The sequence below is a fragment of the Pollachius pollachius genome, assembly GCF_949987615.1.
Source record: "Pollachius pollachius genome assembly, chromosome: 14".
Classification (NCBI taxonomy): Eukaryota; Metazoa; Chordata; class Actinopteri; order Gadiformes; family Gadidae; genus Pollachius; species Pollachius pollachius.
Genome location: NC_136947.1, coordinates 14124420 through 14149584, shown reverse-complemented (window position 1 = coordinate 14149584; position 25165 = coordinate 14124420). Strand labels below are relative to the sequence as shown.

Here is a 25165-nt window from a genome sequence, read left to right as displayed (position 1 = left end):
TGTCTAGTAATCTACTTCTGATCGGGTTTGGGTCTGAACTGACTGCCATGGGTCTTGAGCATCGATAAACTTTGATCTGACCCCTGGGGCCCAAAAGCGGTTTGAGTTTTTTTTTCCTTCAACTTTAATAAATTATTTTTGACTATCGTTATTATAATTATTATAAATTATTTTATGTCTAAAAACATTCAAGGTAATCCAATAAAGATTATAGCACAAACAAATGATTGGTAACGAGATTAGATGGTGAGTCAAACAGCACATGCTGTGTGTCTTTTCATCAGTTAGTTATATAACTGCTTTTTTCTGGATGGAGGTCGCTTGGAGGTCCTTCAGACTCTGCTGCGGTCTTGGGCCTTATATAAGACAGTGCCTGGTCCCTTTGGGCTTGGTTCTTGTACAGCATCTTCAGACCTCTACTTGGTACACAAGTATTAGAAACCCTTATTTCAACCTGGAGATTAAACCATTCCACACACGACCCGTAGACCCGTAGGGCCATTCAAATATTCCGTCCTGTGATATCACCGTAGATATATAGTGAAGTGGTTCTCAATACAATGTAACGGATTATATCTTCAAGTCATGATCCTTCCTAGAGAGATGAGGTCACATCCACTCTGCACCAATGAAATAGTCTCTTCCTGGTCACATGACCAGCTTCGTCAGCCACAGTGGTCACTGCTCATTCAAACTATACACAACAACACCACATTTCTTTAGCAAACACACAACCACAACAGCAACCAAAGACGTTGTGATGTCGGGTGTTCTGATTGGTCGATTTCTACGTCATTTCAAAGAGGGTCACGTTGTTTATTGGTCACTAATGGTTAAAGGGGGTGGGACTTAGGTCTGACATGGGGTAGAGGGGGTGCAGTAACACCATTCTTCTAGAATAACCCTGCACTTCTAAAAAACACGGACACTAACCCTACAATAACCCTAACTTAACCCTATGAACCACCCACTACCCCGACCTCCGCCCCTGCCCCCAATGTCTTCCAAGTCATTGAGGAAACACTTTTATGCAGCGTGCCTTAAGTGGATCGCTACCAAGTCAAGCACCAAGTAACACATAGGACAGAGCCCATAGGTAGCACTGATTCTGCCATCCAAGACCCCCTTCACAGGGGTTACAGGGATGGGTAATTAAGGAGCAGGTAGGGGTAAGACAGTACAGAGACAGGTCATTAAGGAGCAGGTAGGGGTTAGACAGTACAGAGACAGGTCATTAAGGAGCAGGTAGGGGTTAGACAGTGAATACAGAGACAGGCCAATAAGGAGCAGGTAGGGGTTAGACAGTACAGAGACAGGTCATTAAGGAGCAGGTAGGGGTTAGACAGTACAGAGACAGGTCATTAAGGAACAGGTTGCGGTTAGACAGTACAGAGACAGGTCATTAAGGAGCAGGTAGGGGTTAGACAGTGAATACAGAGACAGGCCAATAAGGAGCAGGTAGGGGTTAGACAGTACAGAGTCAGGTTATTAAGGAGCAGGTAGGGGTTAGACAGTGAATACAGATACGGGTCATTAAGGAGCAGGTAGGGGTTAGACAGTGAATATACAGAGATAGGTCATTAAGGAGCATGTAGATGCAGGACAGTACGGAAACATGTCATTAAGGAGCAGGTGGGGGTTAGACTCAAGGGGATTGAATAAAGAACCTTTCAGCTTGGATTCCAATAAACATATTGACGTTAAACACACCATACATCATACTACATATTAACTTAATGACATCTACAGGAGTTATCGAGCATTGCCTTGACAACGGATTGTGTGCAGCGTTGCAAGGGACAGAATTTCCTCACAATGTTCTGTAATTCAAGATATAATACTGTCAGGCAACCCCCTTGTATTATGGGATGTGTAGAAGCAGAAGTCTGCTAGGAAGTACTATTGTGTTGGTAAAGTCCAGTGAAATCCAGTCAATTCCCTCTCACTACTGCAGCCTAAACTCCAGCCCGATACTTGATTCATTTACTACGGAACATGGAATAAATATCTTCCAGAAGCTACTCCAGGAAATCCTCCGGGGGGAGGGGGTGGATTGAGACATAGACATATATAATACTGTGGAGATCTAGATGGGTTGAACACACACACACCCACCCACACACACACGCACACACACACACACACGCACACACACACACACACACACACACACACACTCTCTCCTTGCTATGTACACAAGGCTGTACATGTACAGGTGGGGTATACGTCTGCACAGATAAGAGATGTCTTGGTAGCTATACATTAGCTATACAGTTACAGAGCCTCCCAGCCAGTGAGAGCATGCTGGGTTACTATGGGAACACACTGGCAGGGACAAATCCAGCCGGCTTCTTTTTGCTACAGCAGCTATTTACACAGAACCGGGCCGGAACCGCCCAGGGGAGGGGGGGCGGGGGGGGTCATCGGGGGCGGGGCTTGTGCTTTGGGGAGGCGACCACCGAGCTGTCTGTCAGTCTGACAGGATGTGGACGAAGGACAGGGGGAAGACGCCGCGGCGCTCCGGGTAGCCCTCGACGTGCCCGATCTGGAAGAGATTATTCCCATGATGCATTGCTTACACCTCCGCCCCCCCCCCCCGATGTATAAGCCTGACTTTAACCACGTCCTCAACTTCCCCTCTCACCTGAACATAAACACAAACATAAGCTTAATCTAGAAGAATATAATAGACATCATTATTGCAAACATGACTTTACGCTTTACAATCCATGGAACTGTACACTCAAGTTTTCAGAATCACTCACTCAACAACTCCCGCACACACAAACACAAGCACACACACACTCACGCACGGCGTGCGCACGCATACACACATCAACACACGCTGTACCAAAGATTTAATAACAAACATGTGCACCACCTTTAATATGTGTCTCTGTGTGTGTGCGTTCTTTCATCCATGTGTGTTCCTTCGTCCGTGTGTGTGTGTGTGTGTGTGTGTGTGTGTGTGTGTGTGTGTGTGTGTGCGTGCTGGTACCTACCCACCACTCCTGGTCCTCCTCCCCTGTCACCACGATCACCTCCCCCTCGGCGAAGGTGAGCTCGTCGTCGTTGTCCGCCTGGCAGTCGTAGATGGTCTTCACGCGGCGCGTCTTGGCCTTGCCCTGCAGCCAGGGGGGGGGGGGGGGGCACCGTAACGTTACTATACTCCACGACAAGTCCTCCCACCAGTTAAAGCTTCTGTATCAACGAGCAAATTACAAAAAAGACACTGACCTTGTATTAAGTTAAAGGGTACAATATACGCGTTTTGTGATTTCAAGATAGCTCCATTGTAAATTTTGCGGGAAAAAACGCTCTCCTACTTACCCCTCCTTCTCCCTACTCTCTCCTCACCCCTCCATCTCCCTACTCTCTCCTCACCCCTCCATCTCCCTACTCTCTCCTCACCCCTCCATCTCCCTACTCTCTCCTCACCCCTCCATCTCCCTACTCTCTCCTCACCCCTCCATCTCCCTACTCTCTCCTCACCCCTCCATCTCCCTACTCTCTCCTCACCCCTCCTTCTCCCTACTCTCTCCTCACCCCTCAATCTCCCTACTCTCTCCTCACCCCTCCATCTCCCTACTCTCTCCTCACCCCTCAATCTCCCTACTCTCTCCTCACCCCTCCATCTCCCTACTCTCTCCTCACCCCTCCATCTCCCTACTCTCTCCTCACCCCTCCTTCTCCCTACTCTCTCCTCACCCCTCCTTCTCCCTACTCTCTCCTCACCCCTCCATCTCCCTACTCTCTCCTCACCCCTCCATCTCCCTACTCTCTCCTCGCCCCTCCATCTCCCTACTCTCTCCTCACCCCTCCATCTCCCTACTCTCTCCTCACCCCTCCATCTCCCTACTCTCTCCTCACCCCTCCATCTCCCTACTCTCTCCTCACCCCTCCATCTCCCTACTCTCTCCTCACCCCTCCATCTCCCTACTCTCTCCTCACCCCTCCATCTCCCTACTCTCTCCTCACCCCTCCATCTCCCTACTCTCTCCTCACCCCTCCATCTCCCTACTCTCTCCTCACCCCTCAATCTCCCTACTCCCTCCTCACCCCTCAATCTCCCTACTCCCTCCTCACCCCTCCATCTCCCTACTCTCTCCTCACCCCTCCATCTCCCTACTCTCTCCTCACCCCTCCATCTCCCTACTCTCTCCTCACCCCTCAATCTCCCTACTCCCTCCTCACCCCTCAATCTCCCTACTCCCTCCTCACCCCTCCATCTCCCTACACTCTCCTCACCCCTCCTTCTCCCTACTCTCTCCTCACCCTTCCATCTCCCTACTCTCTCCTCACCCCTCCATCTCCCTACTCTCTCCTCACCCCTCCATCTCCCTACTCTCTCCTCACTCCTCCATCTCCCTACTCTCTCCTCACCCCTCCATCTCCCTACTCCCTCCTCACCCCTCCATCTCCCTACTCTCTCCTCACCCCTCCATCTCCCTACTCTTTCCTCACCCCTCCATCTCCCTACTCCCTCCTCACCCCTCCATCTCCCTACTCTCTCCTCACCCCTCCATCTCCCTACTCTCTCCTCACCCCTCCATCTCCCTACTCTCTCCTCACCCCTCCATCTCCCTACTCTCTCCTCACCCCTCCTTCTCCCTACTCTCTCCTCACCCCTCCATCTCCCTACTCTCTCCTCACCCCTCCATCTCCCTACTCTCTCTAAACCCCTCCCTCTCTCCAAGCCCCACCCACCCTCTAAAAGCAAGGCCAACGAAACAAAATGTCCCATGAGATTTCTCTACGCTGCTGTAGAATCTGAGCAATTAGCCTGGATGGCTGTAGCCTTGAAGTGAGCATCTACCAGGTACAGTGTGTAAAAGCCAAGTAGCACAGTGTACCTTTAATATTGTCCCATATTGAGATTCATTTCCGCTGCATCAAGTGAATGCATTCAGCAGCCCAAAATATCTGTGGCCTTAACGGTATCCATGGTAACAAGTGGCTCCCTCTCACCGTGTTGAGTTTGCGTGGCAGAGGGATGGGCGTTTCCACGGCGTCCGACGTGGTTCCGTTGGTCTCCTGCTCCTCTGGCTCCCCCTGCTGGAAAGACTTGCTTTCATTCCCGCCGGAGCTCGCCGTCTCCGTGGTAACGGCGGCGTGAGCGGGTGGGCCGGAGAGCCGGGGTCGCTGGGCCAGCTGGGGCTTGGGGGGCAGGTCTTTCAGTTGGGGTTTGGGAGGCAGGTCGGCCAGCGAGGGCTTCTCGGCCAATGGGAGTCTCTGCTGGGTGGAGTCGACAGGCGTGGGGGGGGGCTTAGGGGAGGCGTCGATGAAGGGCGGGGACTTCTGGGCGGGGTCGGAGGGCGAGGGGGAGGGCCTCTGGGTGGGCTGCGAGGGCTTGTCCAACGAGGGGAGGTGGACTGTGTCGATCTTCCTTAGAGCCACTGGAACACCAGAGAGAGAGAGAGAGAGAGAGAGAGAGAGAGAGAGAGAGAGAGAGAGAGAGAGAGAGAGAGAGAGAGAGAGAGATGGATTAACTTTATGTAGTATATTGAAGAGTGAAAGAGAATGACAGATAAAGAGATAATGATACTTAGAGAGGTTACCTTTCTGAGGTAGTTTGGGAAGAACCCGTGGTCCCAGAGTGGACTTTGTGTTGCTAGTGTTGGCGCTGTGACAGACAAAAGGTTAAAGGTCAAGTGTACATCACAGGCCTTAAAACAGTCTACTTCAAAGTCTCCTATTTCTCTGTTTAAAACTCTATACGTACGTTCGGTGTGTGTGTGTGTGCATGCATGCTTGTGTGTGTTTGTGTGTGTACCTTTGCTGCTGCTGGTGTCCCTCAAACTTGTTACCAGGTGAGCTTCTGCTTCCTGTCTGGGAGAAGTCACTTCCTGTTGAGGGAGTGAAGTCACATCCTGTGGAGGGACGAGAGACAACATTAGTCACATATGGGGTCAAAGGTCCGAGGCTGTTTCTGTGTGTGTCTGTGTGTGAGTGTGAGTTCATCTTAAAAAAAGAAAGATTTATTTTGAACACACACACACACAAACACACACCCTTGCTGTGGTGACCTTGCATCACAGGGCTGGGGGGGTCGGACATAGTGCGCTTGTGTTCGGGCGGGGGTGGTGGTGGTCTCTTCTTGAGGGTGGAGCTTCCACCTGCTGTTCCACAGGGGGCGGAGCTAAGCGGCAGCGAGGTGGGCGGGTCAGCCGGGATACCTGCAGGGGGCGGGGCCATTTATTACAAACCCCGTCTGTATTATTCAACATATTTGCACATTATGATTAACATTTATGCTACGCTCATTAACGCAACTTTTAAACTGATCATTATTCTTTTGTACATTTAGTTATTTAACTTTCTTATCTTTATTTCTTAGTAAATGTTGTATTATCATCCTTTTTGTTATTGTACTATGAACGTTGTGTTGTAAATGTATTCTAACCATTTTGTTCTAACATGTATTAGGACCATTTTGTTCTAACATGTATTAGGACCATTGTGTTATTACATGTATTAGGACCATTGTGTTATTACATGTATTAGGACCATTGTGTTATTACATGTATTAGGACCATTGTGTTATTACATGTATTAGGACCATTGTGTTATTACATGTATTAGGACCATTGTGTTATTTCATTATATAGGTCCTCTGCTCCTACCTTTCCCCAGGTTCCTGACGGGGGCCGGGGTTCCTGAGTCGGGCCCGGGGGAGGGAGGGTTGTCGGTGGAGCTGCTGAACACGGGGTTAGCGAAGGCGCCGTACGACAGCCGCTGCTTGTCCCGGTGGGGGGCAAAGCCTCCTGGGAGACCGAGTTTATCCTGTGAGGACCCGCTGGAGGAGAAGCTCTGACAGAAGCTCTGAGGGCGGGGGGAGCGGTCCTTCTTCACTGGACTACACTGAGGAAAGATACGCACACCCCCTTTAATACATAGACGCACACTTTACTTTTAATACATATACTATATTAAATAGACCATCTCCTCACTGCACTACACTGAGGAATGATACGCACACCCCTTTAATACATAGACTTACACTCCATCTTTAATACATATACTATATTATATAGACCATCTCCTAACTGGACACACTGAGGAATGATACGTAGGAATGATACGCACACCCCCTTTAATACATAGACCTACACTCCATCTTTAATATATGCACCTTTGTGAATTTTTTATACATACACCATCTATAATACATTGACTATAGTACATCAACTATCTCTTGACTGAAGAAGAGAGGGTTGACATACGGTGTACATAAACACTTTATCAACCTGTCCCTGCCTCTACCTTGTCGTCCAGCTCGTCATCGCTGTCGTCCAGCTCCTCCATGCGGAGGTTCCAGTCAAACTCCACGTGGACGTGTGGATTAAACCTGCCAGAAGCAGCCTCCAGCAGCTAGGGAGACATGGGGCAGACAGGGAGAGAGAGACATAGGGGCAGACAGAGAGAGAGAGAGAGAGAGAGAGAGAGAGAGAGAGACATAGGGGCAGACAGGGAGAGAGAGAGAGAGAGAGAGAGACATAGGGGCAGACAGAGAGAGAGAGACATAGGGGCAGACAGGGAGAGAGAGAGAGAGACATAGGGACAGACAGAGAGAGAGAGAGAGAGAGAGAGAGAGAGAGAGAGAGAGAGAGATGGGGCAGACAGAGAGAGAGACATGGGGCAGACAGAGAGAGAGAGAGAGAGAGAGAGAGAGAGAGAGAGAGAGGGAGAGACAGGGGCAGACAGGGAGAGAGAAAGAGAGAGAGAGAGAGAGACAGAGAGAGAGAGAGAGAGAGAGAGAGAGAGACATAGGGGCAGACAGAGAGAGAGAGAGACATAGGGGCAGATGGAGAGAGAGAGAGAGACATGGGGCAGACAGAGAGAGAGAGAAACATGGGGCAGACAGAGAGAGAGAGAGACAGAGAGAGACATGGGGCAGACAGAGAGAGAGAGAGACACACACATAGGGGCAGACAGAGAGACAGAGAGAGACATAGGGGCAGACAGAGAGAGAGAGAGAGAGAGAGAGAGAGAGAGAGAGAGAGAGAGAGAGAGAGAGAGAGACATAGGGGCAGACATAGAGAGAGACATGGGGCAGAGAGAGAGAGAAAGAGAAAGAGAGAGAGAGAGTGAGAGAGATAGTTCAGAGAGAGTGACATAGGGGCAGAGAGAGAGAGGTCAGAGAGAGAGACATGGGGCAGACAGAGAGAGAGAGAGAGAAAGAGAGAGCGTGAGAGAGATAGTTCAGAGAGAGACATAGGGGCAGAAAGAGAGACATAGGGCAGAGAGAGGTTGAGAGAGAGATACATAGGGCAGAGATTGACATAGGTCAGAAAGAGAGACATGTAGATAAAGTCAAAGTGGTGACACAGCTGATTAGGGTGAGACGCTGATGGTTCCTTAGGGTGGGTACATACCGGTTCCTCACACTGGCCATTCCTCAGTCTCCTGGCGATGTCCAGAGCCGTCTCTCCACTCTGATTGGCTGTGAGGAGAAAGGGGCAGTGAGTCCTCAATTCATTGTGACCATGTAATCATTCCAGTTCATTTGTAGATAAATACCATCGCTCCTGAAATCCATACCACTCAGACATGACTTGGACTAGTTTAAAACAGTCTAGCATAGCATGTTCTGACACAGCCTAGGGTGACATAGCAAAGCATAGCCTGGCCTAGCATATTATAGCCTAGTGTAGCATATCCTACCGACGTCAATGGCAGGTTTGCCCCTCAGTAGCAGCTTGACACACTGGTGTTTCTCGTACAGACAGCAGTAGTGGAGGGCCGTGTTCCCGCTCTCCGTCTGGCGGTCCAGATTGCCACTAGGGGGCGACACACAGAGACACAGCATCACAGTCCCGCACCACAGGAACCGACAGGACACGTCTGTGTGTCCTCCATAGGTAGGGGTGTTTAGAGGCCACAGCCTCCAACAGCCTTTTTGTTTTAAAAAAATAATTGAGGTCCTTCCATCGGAACAGACACTTATTAAGAACCAGTAACTACCTGTTCTGGACCAGGAAGTCAACCAGGTGGAGGGAAGTGTGGTCCGAGGTCCTCACGCAGTAGTGAAGCACGGTCTCTCCAGACTCCTGAAACACACCCAAAAAACACACACGGTGGAGGCCTCGTCAAAACATGCTAGCAGGACAATAAAACTGCTGAAACCAACACAACATGCTAACTAGTGAAAACAACATGCTCACTGACTATGCTCACACAACATTCTAACTGAATATGCTAACACAACATGCTAACTGAATATGCTAACTGAATATGCTAACACAACATTCTAACTGAATATGCTAACACAACATGCTAACTGAATATGCTAACACAACATGCTCAGCGAATATGCTAACACAACAGGCTCACTGAATCTTACTGCTAAACCAAAACAATAAACAATAAAATTGTTTATCATTATTTTTAAGGACCCACTCGAAAATGAGATGGTACATCTCAAGGGGCTATACATGAAATAAAGAATAAAGAAACTAAGTGATTAAATGGAACATGCTAACACAGCGCTAGCTACACCAGCCACACCTTCTCAGCGTCGGGCAGTGGCTCCAATAGCTCCGCCCCCTCTGCGTACAGCTTGATGAGTGACAGCAGGTCTCGAGAGCGCACCGCATCGTACACCTCCGCCACCCGGCCCGTCGCCATGGCAGCGGTCCGCCTGGTGAACTTGTGGTCGATGTATTTGGCGTTGATGTACTCCCTCCTCACAGACCTGGGAAGGAGTTTGCAGTTTTTTGTAGGAGGATCTGCGTTCTGAATATCTTGATAAGAACCTTCAACCGGAATGTTTTGAGTTTAAATGAACGTTAAATGTTGGTGGATAAGGGCTGTGTTTATGTGGTGGTGTTTTCTTCTGCCCTATGTCTTTGTTATGTCATTGTTATCGTCACGTAAGTCGGTTCCGGGGGGGGCATGCGTGAACAGATGGATATTGCGTTGTGTGTTTGCTAATAAAGAGAAGACCAGAAATAGTTAATGGCTTCTTCCATTTTAAAGGCCTTGGCCCTTGCAACATTAATAACGATGCTGTTCAAAGTGATCTAATGTTAGTTAAAGGGTTTGGATAAAGGGGTCCTTGGGCTTCTGTTACGGGGCTGTACCGGGGCTAGGACCCCTGAACGCCCAGCGAGAGGTTCTCAGGTTAACCCTAATGTGTTCAAGTGTCTACACGGTTAAGAATGGGAGGAAAATGTTTACCTTAGTTGTTGTTGTTTTTTTAATTGAATTCATTAACTAGGTTATTTCAGAGGTTACTCTGTTGTTCAATGTTTGGCTATTTAAAATTAATTAAAAATTAGTGCAGCCCTTTTCCTTTTTTCCTCATGTATTCGTTGGTTAGTGGTTACTAACTTCCTGGTTTCTCCTCCTGTACTTGTTGCTTATAGGTTACTAACTTGCTGGTTTCTCCCCCTATATTTGTTTCTTATAGGTTACTAACTTCCTGGTTTCTCCTGTACTTGTTGCTTATAGGTTACTAACTTGCTGGTTTCTCCCCCTATATTTGTTTCTTATAGGTTACTAACTTGCTGGTTTCTCCTCTTTTACTTGTTTCTTATAGGTTACTAACTTGCTGGTTTCTCCTCCTGTACTTGTTGCTGACTGGTTACTAACTTGCTGGTTTCTCCTCCTGTACTTGTTGCTGACTGTTACTCACATGTCGCTGGAGGGGCTGGGCTTAGCGGATGCCGAGGGAAGGTTTCCTTCCAGGATCTCATTGAAACTACTGTTCCCAACATTCTTAGCAACCTGAGATGAAGATGATTTAGAAAGAAGAAAACATTATTATTGATTAATACAGTTATTTTCCTGCATCAACCCTTTATTGAATTTGACATTCAAATCATTGTAAACAATTTGGTAATAACATTGAGATACAGTCTGACAGACACAGACAGGCGGAGGGCGGCAGACAGAGAAACACACGAACAGGAGGTCAGAGAAAAAGACAGGTTAAATATAGAGACACACAAACCGTGTGAAACACAGACAAATAGAGACATGCATGCAGACAGACAAATAAACAAACAAACAGACGGATAGACAGACAAACAGAATCGACATGTGAACGGAAAGACAGGGAGACAGACGGACGAGGACACAGACAGGTGAACGGGCAGACGCCCCGTCAGTCAGACAGGGAGACAGACGGACGAGGACACAGACAGGTGAACGGGCAGACGCCCCGTCAGTCAGACAGGGAGACAGACGGACGAGGACACAGACAGGTGAACGGGCAGACGCCCCGTCAGCCAGACAGAGAGACAGACGGACGAGGACACAGACAGGTGACAGGCAGACGCCCCGTCAGTCAGACAGGGACCCGGCGGGACGTACCAGCAGCTCCGAGGTGCCCAGCTTGTCCAGCTCTAGGGACTGGATCCGGGACACATGGACGCCCATCTCCCTGTGGATGCCCGAGCACTCGATGCAGGTAACCACCCCCAGGTTGGTGGAGATCCAGCGGGGGTCTGCAACGCAGGGGGAAGAACCTCACCCATCGCTCACACTCCCGCTCCCTTCCCGGCATCGACCATTCGCTCTCCTTCATGGTAAAACACTGCTAATGGTTCCCTGGTGCGATCCTACCTGCCGCGCCACAGTCACAGCAGGAGTCGTTGCCGGGCATCCTGAGCACCTCCTCGATGACGCTCCTGGTCAGCTCCTCCATGGAGCTGTCCCCCGCCGTGCTCTGAGCTCCTCCCCCCTGGAACGCCACGTTCAGCGCCTCCTCCTTGCTGTTGGTCAGCACCGAGATCCAACTGGAGAAGGAGGAGGGCGGGAGAGAAAGATGGAGAGAGGGAGAGAGGGAGGGGGAGGGAGAATATGGGAGAAACGGAAGGAGGAAGGGTGGGAGGGAGGGAGGGAGGGAGGGAGGGAGGGAGGGAAATACGGAAGGAGGGACGGAGAGAGGGGGGGAGGGAGGGAAAGAAGGAGGGTTGGAGGGACAGAGGGAGGGAGGGAGGGAGGCAGACAGACAAACAGACAAGACAGACAGACAGGAGGACACAGAGAGACAGAGATTGACGGACAAAGAGACCGACAGAGAGACATAGCGACAGACAGAGAGACATAGCAGGGAGTAGTGATTCGATTTGTGTTGAATGTCACTGTGTTCCATCCACATGACAAATCCTGAGTAGGACTGTGAGCGAGGACACGTCTTACATGACAAACTCCTGCTCATCCTCCGCCTGGAAGTGGTACGTTCTGTTATCTGGAACAACGGGAACAAAACAAGACTTAGAGCTCAGTCGTTTATAGGCAGTATTATTTAACTAATCTCTCAACTATTAGGAGGCATCGGGGAGTTAGCAAACAGATGATAAGTATTCAGTTAGCTAGCTAAAACCTCATTTATAGTTGCCGTGATTGAACTGATTCACCGGCGTGAGCACTGTTCATACAGTGTTTTGTGTGTGTGTCGCACACATCTGAAAATGTTATGGTTCACAAACAGAGTGCACAAATTGACAAGCAACAAAAAGGCGATTTTAAAGGCAGTGGCTTTGTTTTGGACCATGGACTGCTGTTGAGACTATAAATCTCCCTTAAAGCTACGGGTATCACGACAGCAATCACTTAATTAAATGTTCTAAAAGAATAAAAATAAAGATCATCTATCTGTGGATGTCCCAGGCCTTGTAATAACCCCGGCCAATCCTTTTTTTCGGCTGCAATGGAATAATTGGATGGCCCATCTGTCTGTCTACCTAGCTACCTGGCTACCTGCATGCACTCTGGCCGTGCACTTGTTGCACATGACCGGAGCTGACTCTGGTTGGTTTCCAACTCTAGCTTTAAGGAAGGCTGGTTTCCTACTATTTCCTACCCTAGCTTTAAGGAAGGGTGGTTTCCTACTATTGCCTACCCTAGCTTTATGGAAGGCTAGTTTCCTACTATTTCCTACCCTAGCTTTAAGGAAGGCTGGTTTCCTACTATTGCCTACCCTAGCTTTAAGGAAGGCTGATCTCCTACTATATTGCCTACCCTAGCTTTATGGAAGGCTAGTTTCCCACTCTATTTCCTACCCTAGCTTTAAGGAAGGCTGGTTTCCTACTATTGCCTACCCTAGCTTTAAGGAAGGCTGGTTTCCTACTATTGCCTACCCTAGCTTTAAGGAAGGCTGATCTCCTACTATATTGCCTACCCAAGCTTTATGGAAGGAAGGAATGCACGCAGCCTACTCACAGGAAATGAGGTCAAAGCATTTTTTGTCATCCCCGCCTGGTTTCACCTGACAGGTCAACAGGTTCAGTCTTACAGGCTGCCTGTTAGACTGGAGGACAGAGAGAAAGAGAGATAGACAAAAACAGACACACACAAACACACACACACACACACACACACACACACACACATACATAAGAATCCCCACCAGTTACTTTCTCCAGCAAGAGTATTATGCAAAAAGGACAACAACAAATCGTTATAGTCTTGAAAGCAAGAGCGTTGCATTGTGGGAGATGTAGTTCTTACTGTTGCGTGGGAGATGGTAAGGATCCCACTCTTGACGGAGCACTTCCTCCTCTGCCAGACCTTTCTTATCCTAGGGTGGGGAAACAAGCTATGAGTCACATTGTGTGTGTGTGTGTGTGAGTGTGTGTGTGTGTGTGTGTGTGTGTGTGTGTGTGTGTGTGTGTTTCTGTGTGTGTGTGTCTGTATACAGGCCTACCCATCACTTTTCTTTAAGAGGTAGCCTTTCTTCTCACAGCCAAACTCCTTGTTCCCCTGAAGCTGGTGCATGCTGTACCCAGCCTGTCTGCTCTGGGAGTCCTACACACACACACGCATAAGCACGCACACACCAACACACACACAGCCAAAGAAACGAGCATGCACATACGCACAAGCACGCAAACACACACAAGAACACACACAAACCAACACTATTGTAGCCACAAAATAATTGTTTTTTTTAGGAAACGTGAATGAAAAGTATTCTTCAAATGCAGTGCTGTGCTATGGGAACTCATCATATGGAATACATGATGAAACAATGTTTTGATTAGTATAATCTGAAGGGCACAGTACCGTAGAAGCAGAGAGAGCAGCGACGACAAACTGTCACAGAGGCAGGGCGATACGTAACCATGACAACCACATGCTCAACCAATCACACGGCACAGCCATGCATAGTAGCAGGGTTATAGCGGACAAAATGTAAAATATTAACACCTTACATTCAAAGTAGTGACAAACAGTATATTGGCATTACTTTAAGAAGAAGAAGAATATATTATAATATAAATGTGTGTTCACTATTACAACACACATGTACATAAATAACACACACACGCACACACACACACACAAAGCATGCTATAAGCATCAGCACTTTTTGTCACATGACGTGTACAACGGCAACATAAACACACGCAGCATTAATTTAAGTGTTGTTTTTACCAAATGCAGGTTGAACTCAAGCTAGTTTTTAACAAATAATTTCTGTCAAAGCAAACAGGACTATTAGCTTGAAAAGTAAGTAAGTAACAGTCCTGTTCAAAAAACAATCCCTCTGCAGGTGTGCTCATTTGACCACACATTTAGTGCATTTACATACATACACATCCAGCAGCGTGAAGCTGCGAGCTCCATGCAACATACAACACCAACGGTCGCCAACAGGCTAACAACAAGCTGATGAAGTCCATCCTTAAAGACTTACTCTCCTCGACTACAGTCCCAGACAGCAGAGAGAGACAGACAGACAGAGAGACAGACAGACAGAGAGGCAGACATGCAGGCATAATGTCAGCCATAGAAAATGCAACACTTCCACTGCCGTTTCCACTGTAAGCACCTTCGTTCTCATGAATGGCGGCTGTGTATCCAGTTCTGATAACACATCCACCCCCCTGCCCACACACACACACACACGTCTTGGGGTAATTTGGGGTATCTTGGGGTTATCCCAGGTTATCTTGAGTATCCTAGGGTACATTGTGTTATTTTGGGGTATCCTGGAATACACCCAGGTATTTTGGGGTGTCCTGGGATGTCCTGGGGTACACCTGGGTATTTGTGGGTATCTTGGGGTATCCCGGGGTACACCTGGGTATTTGGGGGGGTCCTGGGGTACACCTGGGTATTTGGGGTATCCTAGTGTGTCCTGGGGTACACCTGGGTATTTGGAGGTATCCTAGTGTGTCCTGGGGTACATCTGGGTATTTGGAGGTATCCGGGGGTACACCTGGGTATTTGGGGGTGTCCGGGGATGTCCTACCTCCTTCTGCTCCAGCTGCAGGGAGTCCTTGATGAGTTCCCTGAGCGCGGTCAGCTGCTTCTTCTCCTCGTCTTGACTCTGCTTGATCTGGGGATGGAGCAGATCAGACATGAAGCAACACCTTGCTACTCCCTCAGCCCACCTTCTCCTCCAGCTCTACCTTCTGTTAGGACACACTTTCTCCTCCACCTTCTGTTAAGACAAAACTTCTCCTCCACCTCTACCTTCTGTTAAGACACATCTTCTCTTGCACTACCATTCTGTACAAACCTTACTTTGTGATCCCTTATTGTTATCGCTTATTGCAAAAGTTTACCCATTTTTTAGTTTTCCTCTTTAAAACAGTTACATTCAAAACCTGATATGCAAAAAGAAGGAATCAGATACAAGGTTTATGTAAAGGTAAACCGTAGCAGTATTCAGACTAAATATTTTGCAACAAATTGGACTCGCAGCAAAATCATGTTGTTGTTTAAAGTAGATGAGGGGACTCTTTATGGATTTCTTCCCGCTGTTAGTCTAGCAAGGCAAATGGAAACAGAATCCATAATTAATACCAACATTCCAGGAAGTCATCCATCACTTCCAAGCAATTCCCAAGATGGATGGGTGTTCCTTCTCAAAGATTTCACCTTTTTCAATCTTTTTTTCCCAATCTTATCATACCAAACATTGGCCATGAAGACATTTCAAAAAATCTAGCAGTGATGAAAACAAAAAGTTGTGTAGAAATGTTTCAATTTGTGTGGAGTTTGATTTGGTATCGGTACTAGTTCTGTTCAACTCCTCTCCAGCTATCATGTGTCAGGGACGTCGCGTCCCAAGACCACTGAGTCCCCGGCTTTATGCCAGCGCAGCAGGCCTGCACCAGACAGACAGACATGCAGACAGACAGACAGACAGACAGATGCAGCAGGCCTGCATCAGGGGGAATGTCCTACACCAGTGGTTCCCACACATTTTTGCAGGGGTGAGCCTCTAAACAACTGTCAAGGTCAACTGAGTACCCGCAGTGATATGGGAGCAACTATTGTTACCCCAAATATACAGTATTTAATTACAGAGCTGCATTTAACAATATAAGAACTAGGGATTTAAATTGACTGTTTGCAGTAAGAGATTGATGCTTACGTTGGACAGATCGGTTGCCAGTTTCTCAATGTACTGCTTCAACTTATCAGCCGTCTTCAGACCATCCTGGAAAAAACTATAAAGACAAGGAGACAAGAATGAGATGCAGAATAGAACAGTGTAGAGCATAGAATATCACATATGATGTATATAAGTAACGTGAATCTAGATACTTTTCTTTATTTTCAATCTAGATGACCATTGCAATTTGTTTACATTCACATCTTGTGCCGTCGAGGAGCTCATATCTCAACATGTTTAGATCCCTTGTGTGCTTGGACATGAAATAAGACTAATTGTCCAAAATATTAAATGAGCGGTTAGTCATCGGAGGTCCGCAGAGCTTACGAGGTCTTAGTTAAATCATGCTGCATTATGGAAATAACTACTTTCTAAAACCCAAATTGTCACACAAGACTATTTTCGAAAATATGCGAGGACTACCTTTGAACTTGAAAATCAAGAATAGGATTCCTCTACATATTGATGACAAATTAAGGCTAACTTGTTTTTAAGTTAGGCTCTTTAAAGCTAGGCAAGGGAATTTTGAGAAACAAGAAAGAGTAAGCTTGATTTTAAAAGTATCCAACTGAAAGAGTCCCACCCCTCCCTTCGGGCATACCTCCAAAGCACTCCCCCAAAACACATGACTAGCTTGCTAGCTTCAGCATTGGTCTACCTAGCCTTGTGGAAGACTCCGGTCATGCCTAATGAGCACACGGGCAGAGCATGCGCATAAAGCCGAGCCGGTAGTGAGACGGACTGGGGCAGAAAGAAAGGATTGGACTGACTTAATACAAGCCTGCGACAACCACAGAGACCGGATTCTTTCTTATTTTTTTCAGAGCATTTGATGAACTGATTGCTTTCAGGATGTAAAGATAATTTAACCAATATAACAAAAAATGCCTCCTAAATAAAATGCATACACCAGCAGTGGCCGTAAAGCAGCTCAAACAGCTGGAAGTGTGTTGGATGGGTGCTAGATGTGGTTCTTACTTGCACTGAGCGTGGTAATATTTGATGAGGTTCTGCAGCAGGTCCACCCCTTTTTTGGTTTTGATCTCATTCACCTTGATGAGGTACTGTTAGACGGAGAAACGAGTCGGGTCTCACTACACACACCAGCTAGCATCATGTAGCTAAGCTAGGGCTAACCCCCTGCAGCTAGCATCATGTAGCTAACATACACCTTAATATAATTTGGCTAAGATACAGGTAAATATCATAAATCCAACATCATGTAGCTAAGGTACAGTTAAACATCATATAGTTCAGATCATGTAGTTAATATACAGCTACATATCAGATTGCTCAAATCCTGCAGCCAAAATACAGCTCATATCATATACCAGTAGCACACAGCTATAACTTCAACATGACAGACATATATACAGTCAGACAGACAGACATGCAGACAGACATGAAGACAGACACAAAGACAAAGACAGGCATAGACACACAGACACACAGAGAGAAAGACAGACAAACAGAAAAAATTGACAGAAAGACAGGCAGACAGACCTCACACATCTGCAGTTGGAACAGTCTCCTCTCCTTCTCCATCTCCTCAGCGATCTCGGCTCCAGTGATCTCTGTACGGATCATACCATGCTGCTTAGCATGTTCCCTCTTCTCCTTCTCTATCTTAGAGCTGAGGGACAGACAGACAGACAGACAGACAGACAGACCAGCAGGTACACAGACAGGTGGGAAGACCAATCAGCAGACACACAGACAGGCAGGCAGGCAGGTAGACAGACCAACAGACAGAGAGAGAGGCACAGAGATAGACAGACAGAGAGATAGAGAAACAGACAGATAGACAGAGAGATAGACAAACAGCACAGCAGATAGACAGACAGGAAGATAGAGAGACAGACAAGGCCGACAGTGCAGACAAACAGTAAGCCCAACCAGCAGACACACAGATGGAAAGACCAATCAGCAGACAGACAGACAGGGAGACAGGGAGAGAGAGGCAGGGGACAGAGGGACAGACAGACAGACAGACAGACAGACAGACAGACAGACAGACAGACAGATAAAAATATGTTACATTAGCACATGGTTACCACTCAACCAGAAATAATACAACAAAGCTGCTTTACAAACAAAAAGTAAACAGACAACTTACAACTTGGTCTCATAGTCCTTCCAGGCCTTGTCAAAGGGTTTCTTGATGTCCTGGAGGCCAGAAAGTAAAATGTTACTGTCTGCGTTCCACTTGTGTTGACAAAAGGGGATTGAATACACCTTATTGGACATTAACTTACTTTAATTGAATAATCAAATCTAAAATAATCTATCCCCACAACGCCACATTTTATAGTAAAGGCTTTACAGAGCAAAATGTAAGAGATAAGTTAACAGTTGTACCTAGTCCGACATAATCTAACGTGAGATAATGTAATCTAATGTGATATAATCTAATGCAATATAATCTAATGTGATATCCTCTAATATGATATCATCTAATGTGATATAATCCAGGATGCTCTTACCCCTTTCACACCCTTCAGGTCTCCCTTCAACAGAGAATCCAAGGAGAAGACGACATTATGACTGAGACTCTGCAGCTACATGGGAGACGGGAGGAGGAGAGAGGAGAGGAGGAGGGGAGAGGAGAGGAGAGGAAAGAGAAGGGTTGGTAAAGAGTGGGGAGGAGAGGAGAGGGGATGGTAGGGAGAGAAGATGGGAGGAGAGAACGGGATATAATAGGAGAGAAGAGATAGGAGAAGATAGAAGACCATTTATAAATTATTAATAAACAAGTGACTTTTTAGCTTTTGTGTAAAACAGGCCTAATGGCAGAGATGGACTAAAAGATAGATTTTACACTATATTAAATGCATTAGTCCAACTACAATCAATACATTTAATGTTGAGGAAAAGCACTATCTGTACAGGATGCAGAAGCTGGGGCACTCAGGTCTAAGATAAGGTCAATGCTGCAATCTTTCATAAAGCATATATAATACATATAATGGCATTTTTAATATAGGGCAGAGGTGGGGTAAGAAGAGCCAGTGGGTAAGTTGACCCACCCCCTGTATTTAGGCAACCGTACACATTTGTTGTCATTTGACCAACAATTCAGGAAGCACACATAATTTATGTCTGGCTGTGATAGAATCTGTGATAGATGGTACGTGGTAAAGTTGCAGGTACGTTTTTTTCACAATGCTTGTCAAAGTAGGTTGTTAACATATCAGGTATAATGACTGCTATGTCAAAGCAAATGTATCCACGCGTAAAAATATCATACATGTTGGTGATTTTGCCAAGCTATAAAACCATGGGAATTATTTAGCCTGAATTTTTAATCCAGGCAGTTTTTTCCAAAATCATGGCTGCGGAGCAAGGTGAGCCACAAGCTGTTACATAAAACAAATAAATACGACTTTTTGGAGAAGGAAAATGCATTCAACTTGAAAAAGTAAATTGATCCATTTACCATAATTTCACAGACCTATGTAATAGATGCATTGTTATCATTTTAATTGACAGGGGACATTCTAAATTAAAGGTAGATATCTTCATTTGACTTCTGTCTTATTTTTCCTTGCCTAGAGGACAACATGAGTAGAAATTGGCTCATCTTACCCCACACTCCCTGTAGGGTAATTCAGAACTGATTTGAGAACAGGATTCAGGCTTGATTCCCATCCCCTGCGTGTGTGCATGTGTGTGTGCGGGTTTGTTTAAGCATGTGTACGCGTGCAAAATCGGGAATGAAACATGTTCTTGACACTTGGTTTATATGATGTCATATTACATAAGTCATTGTGTGATCTTTGTTCCATCTTGTTGCTAACCGCTATCTGGGTGTTACCCCATCCCGCTAACGTTTAGAACCAAGATGGTCGCTTAGAACCAGAGGAGGGGGACACACCAGGTTTTTGAGGAGCACTGACAGCTCCTTGATGAGGCCTGAGAAGGTGATGAAGGCGGTCCCCAGGTCAACATTGTCCCGGCTCATGAAGTTTCCGCCAAACTTATCCAGAGCCTGGCTGTAGTTCTCCTCGTTCTGGATGTGGTCTGCGTGAAAACAACACACAGACAAGAGACATTAGCCCCGATGCTAGGAGAAAGAAAGACACTGTACAGCAATTAGACAGGGCATGTTAGTGCTGCCGGTGAAGAAAAACATGTAGACGGCATCCTAGCTCCAACACTTAGGAGACAAATGTAGATTGCACTGACACATACAACAAATGTATCTCACAATACTGAAGCAATAGGGAATGACGAGTAGTACCTTGGCCAGAGTTGTAGACAGCTTTCACTGACTTCTTGACCTTCTGTAGGGCAGTCCGGTCCTGGTCTAAAGCCTAACGCAAGGAGAGAGAGAGAGAGAGAGAGATACCAGTCCGGTTTAGGGTTCAAACCGAAACAACTGATAGATAATACGCACATTGTTGTTGTAATGTCACAGTTAGTCTCACAGCCCTTTGTCACAGTTAGTCTCACAGCCCTTTATCACAGTTAGTCTCAAAGCCCTTTATCACAGTTAGTCTCAAAGCCCTTTATCACAGTTAGTCTCAAAGGTCTTTATCACAGTTAGTCTCACAGCCCTTTATCACAGTTAGTCTCAAAGTCCTTTATCACAGTTAGTCTCAAAGCCTTTTATCACAGTTACAGTCTCAAAGCCCTTTATCACAGTTAGTCTCACAGCCCTTCATCACAGTTAGTCTCACAGCCCTTTATCACAGTTAGTCTCAAAGGTCTTTATCACAGTTAGTCTCACAGCCCTTTATCACAGTTAGTCTCAAAGTCCTTTATCACAGTTAGTCTCAAAGCCTTTTATCACAGTTACAGTCTCAAAGCCCTTTATCACAGTTAGTCTCACAGCCCTTCATCACAGTTAGTCTCACAGCCCTTTATCACAGTTAGTCTCAAAGCCCTTTATCACAGTTAGTCTTAAAGCCCTTTATCACAGTTAGTCTTAAAGCCCTTTATCACAGTTAGTCTTAAAGCCCTTTATCACACTTAGTCTCAAAGCACTTTATCACAGTTAGTCTCAAAGCCCTTTATCACAGTTATTCTTAAAGCCCTTTATCACAGTTAGTCTCAAAGTCCTTTATCACAGTTAGTCTCAAAGCCATTTATCACAGTTACAGCCTCAAAGACCTTCATCAGTTACTGTCTCAAATACCTTTACCACAGTTAGTATGTCCTTTATCACATTTATATGGCCTTGTATCACAGTTAGTAGTATGTCCTTCATCAGAGCAATAGTCTCAAATACCTGTATCACAATAAGTAGGACTTTATACCAGTTATAGTCTGTAAAACTCCCAAACACACAGCAAGAAAAGGAAGACAACTTTAGATGATAATATCAGAGGGACTTTCTAGAATGACTAGGCGTGTAAGATGGACATAATGTGAAGGTAACAAGCAAAGACGATGGCAATGAGACAGAACAGCAGGAAGAAGGGAGAAACCAGGACAAGGCAGGAGGACCCAGATACAGACATTTATAGCATCTGTCTTCGACCCACAGTGGTGTTTTGGGCCAGACGCGGTCGGTATAGCTTGGACTGCAGTAATTAAGATGTTACTGGGCAGAAAAAAACACCAGACTAAACTCAACAACAATGCGTCCTTGAGCCTCGTAAACAGATCAATGCCACGCCACACACCGATCATCACTTGAGTTGTTCTCACCCAACCAACTGACTTTGGCTCCATTCAGGTCAGTCTTCCCAAATAGAAATACAAAATAGGAATTTCACTGTGATAGCATCAGGTGGTGTTTCAGGATTCTAATAATGTTCAGAAAATAAGACACCTGCTGACATCAGGTGAAAGACGCTTCCACTTAGCACCAGATAGCTTACTGGTGACCCTCAAAGGCAAAGCAACACCTTTATCTTTTCCCGTCATGCATCTGCAGCTCCTACTGACTGTAAAGTCAGATGTCGCACTGAGATGTGGCTCTCAAGTCCAAAGCAATAAAGACCCCGAACTCTACAGGTCTCCGTATCAAACCAAATGTGTGACTGACACCCCCAAAACCCACAAGCAAAACCGCCGAGAATTTGCCCACAATTAAGACTTATTAGACTTATTTAAACCTCATACTTGATTAGTTATAAACAGATACTATAGCTCCAGCTTATGTGAAGCTGTAGTCAATATAAAGTAACTATAATTTATATTGTACACCGCGGCGAACTGAACATAGATCAAATCATCTTGTACGGACATGAGGAAGAGCGGCCTGCAGAGCAGCATCCCAGCCTCAGCCTCCCAGCACAACAATAGACCAACGGACTGGAACTAGCCCGTATCTCCAATGCCTCTTCGTGGAAAGATGCGATGTGCAGTCTGAGATCGATAGGCCCAGGGACCTTTACCGCAGACCGCTATCACACCACAGGGAGAGGTCGTAGAAACATTCTCTCAATCTCGAGGAACAGCTAGTAATTCAATTTAACCTGTTTTTTTTTTTTTGTGGTCTTTCGTCGGCGCTGACTAAAAACAAGACAGGCGGGCCTCACCTCCTCCAACACGGTGACGGTGTTTCTGCAGCTCTGCAGGCGTGTGGTGAAGCTGGACGTGGTGGGGGAATTGTAGTCCTCTGTGGTCTCCGACAGGAACTCGCATACCGAGATCTGATCCGGCATCCTTCAACGGCGGAGTTGGTCCCGGGCGGGAGGAGAGAAAACCGGTAGAAGATACAAGTAGCGGTCGGGGAGAGAGCGGATTGCATATATCACATGAAACTGAGAAAAAAGCGGAGATCCGCTGGGCCAGAGGTGTGTGTTTCGGGGCAAAAGGCGGCCGGTGACAGCAGTCAAAATAGCTGAATTCCTGCGAGCCCGCCCTTCTCTGTGCGCTAATTACGTTCTCAGCTGTAAAAACAACGGTTCGGTTGTCTCCAAACGGTGCGGACCGGAGATAAATGTCCTCATCACGTCGCCAGGGCGGACGTGCAATTATCTATGGCTCGACGGGTGAAACGGTACAAAACCAGGCGAAGTGTTTTGTAAGTGATGATTCAGCCGCTGTGCCGCCTTCCCTCTCTGCCTATCCCCCTAGTGTCTTCTTCTCCTCCGGCTGTCTGCTGCTCGCACACACACACGCACGCACGCTCTTCTTTGCGCAGACGAGGGGAGAAACAAGGCCGTGCGCATGCGTCCGTCCCCCCGTCCCCCCTCCTCTCTGGTGAATCCATAAAGGATATGCTGCAGCCCATCCATTCCGTTATTCCGTCTATAGAAAGTGTAGAGGATTTAAAGGAATCTGCGTCCGCTTTGTGTTTGTTTGGTTCAACGACAAAAAGCTGTATTTTTTTAATGGAATTAGAACCCGTATGCAATTTGCTATGATATCTGAGCAATTTAAATATACTAACGTCATTAATGAAAGAAAGAGAATGCATTCATTAATGTGAAACAGGTTAACGATGACGTCACGTTTCGATTACATTAACGGTGATATCGCCTATACGTTACAACAGCGTGGCCTACTGGTGGTGTTTGGTATTGTATTCCGAACCCTTTTTATCTTAGGGGAAGGTTATAAGTGGGACGTACATGGATTGCCTATTGTGTTGGGTATGTAACATACAGTTTAATCATGTGTGTGCATCAATAGTGAGAGGTTTGTGGAATTCAAATGCCTTAACGGCGTTATTAACTTACCGGCTCCAGAGGGAGTCTCGGGAGGGGAAGCTGGAGAGTCGGGAAGAAGACGCTCTCATCTCGGCATATTGGCTCACTATCAGTCCCTGAAATGTCCAGTAGGGGAGAAATCTTCAAACACCACATAATTGGGTAACAAATTATAATCAAAAGAGGAGTTTATTGGGACAATAGGAGCCGACTCAATGATAAAATATATCACTATACCTATACCACGGTTATTACATCCGTTAGGTCTAGATGGCAAATCTGTCCGAGTCCAGAACCAAAGGAATAATACAGCAGCGAGTTACCACAGGGAAAGTTGTGTGGAAAAGGCAAGCCACGCCCAACTCACCAAATAAAGCGCGTTGCTGCAACTGAACCGCTACTTTTTAGACGTTAAACTTTAACTGAGCTGAATGTATCCTTGACTTTTATATCCGAAACTCCTGCATCTTCAGAGTCGTTAAGACCTACATTGCGGCAGCCACTGCCAGTCTTGTTGGCAGTGTGGGCCTATCATACACGGCTGTATAGGTACAATCTGACCGCGAGAATGGGGGAGGCTGTTCTGGATCTGAGCAGCACAGATTCGTCTCAGGGTGGACAGGAAACGGCCAGTGGCCATGTGGGGTGGTGGTTGTGGTGGGTTCGTGTGGGAGGGAATCTCTGAAACGGTGTCCACTTTAACAGAAGGCTCACCGGTTCTGATCATGTCCTCAGACCTCTCGCACTTGTCCTCTAACGTGGGCTCAGACAGTGGTTTATATTGTAGTCAATAAAGTCCATTAAAGTTCAGGAAAGTTTTGATGAGCTGTTCATCAAAACACATTATTTGGGAGTGCAGATTTGGTTGATGGAATGGACCTTTTTATGATCATATATGATACAAAAAAGTTTCACATATACTTATACCATATTATTGAAGGTTAGTTGACTTATTTTCATATTTTCATCATATCTCATATTTTTTATGAAATTGTATCGATAGTATGTGCATCCATATGCACAAATGAAAAAATCACGCTGAATACAATATTATTGAGAACCATTTCAGTGATCAACTCACGATCAGATCTCAAGTGTATGCCCTATGACTGAGGTCCAGTTTGGACGGCCTGTATGTGGAGCATGAATCCACGATGTAGAGACGATGCTCCCTTTAATCCTGAAAAAATAAAAGGCCATGTGT

The 25165-nt window shown here is 46.4% G+C and overlaps 1 protein-coding gene across 1 annotated transcript; it reads right to left on the bottom strand.

The window, feature by feature from the left end:
* Positions 1–2435: 2435 nt before the first annotated feature.
* asap1a (ArfGAP with SH3 domain, ankyrin repeat and PH domain 1a) lies at positions 2436–24050 on the bottom strand (the record flags this gene model as incomplete). The annotated part of the gene is made up of 29 exons (XM_079750312.1): positions 2436–2545; positions 3003–3125; positions 4969–5396; positions 5559–5623; positions 5774–5870; positions 6012–6176; positions 6624–6861; positions 7264–7371; positions 8376–8443; positions 8665–8780; positions 8965–9050; positions 9508–9694; positions 10637–10728; positions 11317–11450; positions 11569–11741; positions 12148–12196; positions 13171–13258; positions 13459–13528; positions 13655–13755; positions 15206–15292; positions 16337–16412; positions 17336–17421; positions 17861–17990; positions 18474–18523; positions 18841–18915; positions 20232–20377; positions 20598–20670; positions 22846–22972; positions 23992–24050. The coding sequence occupies 29 exons, from the start codon at positions 24048–24050 to the stop codon at positions 2471–2473; spliced, it is 3372 nt and encodes a 1123-aa protein (XP_079606438.1). The 3' UTR covers positions 2436–2470.
* Positions 24051–25165: the final 1115 nt, after the last annotated feature.